This window comes from Fusarium vanettenii (assembly GCF_000151355.1).
Source record: "Fusarium vanettenii 77-13-4 unplaced genomic scaffold NECHAsca_157_unmapped, whole genome shotgun sequence".
In the NCBI taxonomy this organism is placed as follows: domain Eukaryota; kingdom Fungi; phylum Ascomycota; class Sordariomycetes; order Hypocreales; family Nectriaceae; genus Fusarium; species Fusarium vanettenii.
In genome coordinates this window covers 17,408-20,984 of record NW_003315733.1, presented here as the reverse complement: position 1 = coordinate 20,984, position 3,577 = coordinate 17,408, and the positions used below count along the sequence as shown (strand labels likewise).

The window sequence follows — 3,577 nt, the reverse complement described above, 5'->3', positions numbered from 1 at the left end:
ATAAAAGTTATAAGTGATAATAATAATATAAGTAGGCCCTTAAGTTATATTAGGAATAATTTATAAGCTTAAGAATAGATAAGAATATAAGGGCATGGCTATGAATATATAAGAATATGGCATTATTATATATTTATTTATTATTGGGATATCTGAGAAGTAGCTTCTAGGGAGGGATGAGGTTGGAAATGGGAACAAGCCGCCCACCTATTTTTAGTTGGGGGCTTGTTCTGCCGCCCATCCCCGCCCCGGCTGTGGCGGGCTAAGAGGCGCTAGCGAAGTCAAAAGTGTTCGAATTTCGCGAGATCTTACGGTAGGGCAGCCGAGGTCAAGAAGTGCAAGGAGGCCCTTGGCCCCGGCGATGCATTTTAATTGGCTGCACCCCCCCGCCGTGACCTGGCGGGAGGTTTTCCACAGCTCAAGGGATAGCGATGCATGGCTCATGGTAACACGTGATCCATGGCAGCCTGCCGCCTGATTGGCGGCCGGAAGGGAGGTATGGAATTATGCCAGCGATGACGACTGACATTCACGGGTATGAGGTCAGCCGAACGTCATCTACCAACTTTTTTCGCACGCTACAGTTGGGCCCCAGCAACTCCAGAGAACTGTGATATATTGGTCAAGGAAAATCATAGAGGGTTTAATTATTTTTAATCTTGGTTGGACAACTTCCATCGAAATTCTGAGCCCAGTCGAACAAGTCGCAAGACAACTCGAGAAAGCCTATGGAGGGCGATGCACCGTGGGCGTTAGGTGTTATGTGGACGTTGACATTCATCACTCTCGTCTTCGTGATCCTTAGAGTCTACACGCGTGTCGTCATTGTCAAAACCTCTGGTGTCGACGACTTTGTGTACAACTTTGCCTTCGTAAGTCGAGTCCGCCCTTAACTCCATCGCTGCAAAGCAGTCATTTGCTCATAGAGTCTGTCCAGATTCTCTTACTCTTATACACAGTGTTCATACATTTGTCGGCAAACTATGGCTTCGGCCAGAACATGTTCGAGATTGAAGACGTTGAGGATGCGGTTCGGGCAGTACTGCTCGAGGTAATCGGGCAAACATTTGCCATTATTGGTATGGCAGTCGCGAAGTGCTCTCTTGGTCTTTTTCTCCTGCGCCTTCTCAGCGTCAACATGATATGGCACAGGATGGCAATCTGGGCTACCATGGCAGGCCTTATGTTGACTTCCATCTCGGTCGTCTTCGTCTATTGGCTGCAATGTACTCCACCCGCGTACCTCTGGGATCACCGAATTCGGGGGGGCTTCTGCCACATCAAGTCCGTCCCGGCTGCTTTCACACTTTCCAGTACGTACGTGCCTACCGAGGAAGTCGGAAGTACCACCATGCGGCAGTCGAAGGCTTCTTGTCTAATTGCTAACATGATGCCCATAAAGTTTTCTGCATCATTGTCGACTTCTTCTTCGCCATTTTCCCCTGGGTATTACTCTGGAACCTTAACATGAACAAGAGGGAAAAGGTTATTATTGCCGGCAGTATGAGCCTCGGTGTCTTGTAGGTCACGATTCACTTCTTGACCAGGCTTATCGTCATTGCTATGCTGACTTACGCACAACCACAGTGCCGGCGCCTGCGGTATCAAGAGGACAATGGAGTTACCCAACCTGACCAAGAAGAATTACCTTAGTGTGTAGCTCCTTATTATCACCGACTGATTGCGGTACAAAAGTGGCCAAGAGGTATTACTGACCAACCCACCTGTGAGCAGAGGACACCGTCCGCGCGATCGTTTGGTCTGCCGCCGAGATCGTCGTAACAATGGTATGCATTGGTATTCCGGTCTGCCGACCGCTCTACAAGCGTGTCTTCCAGAGGCTCGCGTCCAACGATGCCGGAGAATCCCAGCTTCCCCGATGTTCAGCTCGGCTTTACCGGTCCTCCGATCAAAACATGGCAGTACACAGGCCCGACGGGCGACAACTCGAATGACGAGATCCGAGGTGCTGAGTTCAGCCATAGCCAGGCGCCACCCGATGTCAGCACGAGCAGCTATACGCAGCACAACCTGTTGGGGTGAGGATAGAAATGAGGCAAGGCTCACGGTGAGAGTGAATGACCACAACTCGCATCAGGCAGCAGGCTGCTGCCTATGATATCGGCAGTTTGAACATAGGTACAAGAGACCGACCTTCGTCGCTTCCTTAGATAGGATCAAGCAGGGCAATGTCAATCATCTCTTCTGCCCGCACCTATGTTGCACACCTCAAACTTCTGAGTGTTATGAGCCCGGTCTGCCGGCTTGTGTGACCCAACCAACTGCTCAATCACATCAATCCCAGATCACGCCGTCAGAGAGACGCCGTTCCGATTTCCTAGTTAGGAGGTTGTGAGAGAATTTGTGGTGTTGAGATCAGGAGCTCTCACTAAGCAACTGCGCAATAACCGTGGTCAGGAGAGGCCTGCTCATCAGGAAAGCAAATTTACACTCTCGATACTGCTGAAATCGCCTTCCTAAACCCGCCATGATGTCTCCAACCAAGGAAACGAAGGAAATAGCCCTAATTACCCGTCTAAACGGACGATCGGACTGGACACCTTGGTTCGACGATATCGCCCGCATCGCCAAAAGCTGAGAAATCTGGGAATGTGTCAATCAAGATTCAACGATTAAATTGGAAGACCCTGGGGATCCGGAAGAACCACCGGAGCCGTAGGAAGGCTGGGAATTCCTTCCAAAGGATGCCCAGAAAGAAGCCCTCGAAATCTACAGGATCAAGCGCCAAATCTGGGCTGATTGGCAACTTCCATTGACCAAAAGAAGGATGACTATCGTACGAGATACAAAGCCATAAACAACTTGTCAGAAGCCATTAACAAGTCTATTTCCGAGACGTATAGGGAGTATATCTCGAACGTTCATGGTCTGAGGGAGAGAATTGCCGCCCTACTCAAGTATTCCTGCTCAAAACGCGCCCCGTTTCGACTTTTCCTCCAATCACAGCCTATAGATATCTACCCCCGTTTGGAAGCTCAATGTCGCATAACAGGAGAGGCAACCCGATCGCGGGCTGCGCAAAGCAGCCTTGAGGAACGAAGCTTGAAGTGGTTAATTTTAATTTCCTTGAATTTGGCTTCAAATCCGAGGCTGTACTAGATATGCGAGTTACTAACCTTGGGAATTGAGAATAAGATAAAGTAATAATCGATTAACGTGGCTTTGTAGTAGGGCTAAAATAAGCCTTTGTTGGGCTAAACGAGGGGGTGATTGTTTTAACTGGGATGTTATCCCGTGTCTCACGCTGTATTGTCTTATTGGGAAAGCAATCAAGGATGGTGAGGGGGGAGGAGAAATGAGGGGTTGCTAAGATATTCCATGGTGAAGAATGGATCTTGTAACGGTGCACCTAAGCCGTCACGCCACAGGGCAAAACAGACCTGCGTATTTGGATATAATATATCGATATTAACTATACTATCTAGATATATTAATATTAATATATATTAATATTAATATAACTCTTTTAATATTAATATTATTATCTTAATATTTATTTAAATAGCCCTAGGTATTCTAATATAATTAGCTTATCTAAGTAATTTATTAACTATAA

At 47.5% G+C, this 3,577-nt stretch overlaps 1 protein-coding gene across 1 annotated transcript; it reads left to right on the top strand.

Moving 5' to 3' along the window:
- Positions 1 to 728: 728 nt before the first annotated feature.
- Positions 729 to 1,955, top strand: NECHADRAFT_56607 (uncharacterized protein; the record flags this gene model as incomplete). The annotated part of the gene is made up of 5 exons (XM_003039134.1): positions 729 to 872; positions 938 to 1,313; positions 1,403 to 1,520; positions 1,588 to 1,652; positions 1,735 to 1,955. The coding sequence occupies 5 exons, from the start codon at positions 729 to 731 to the stop codon at positions 1,953 to 1,955; spliced, it is 924 nt and encodes a 307-aa protein (XP_003039180.1).
- Positions 1,956 to 3,577: the final 1,622 nt, after the last annotated feature.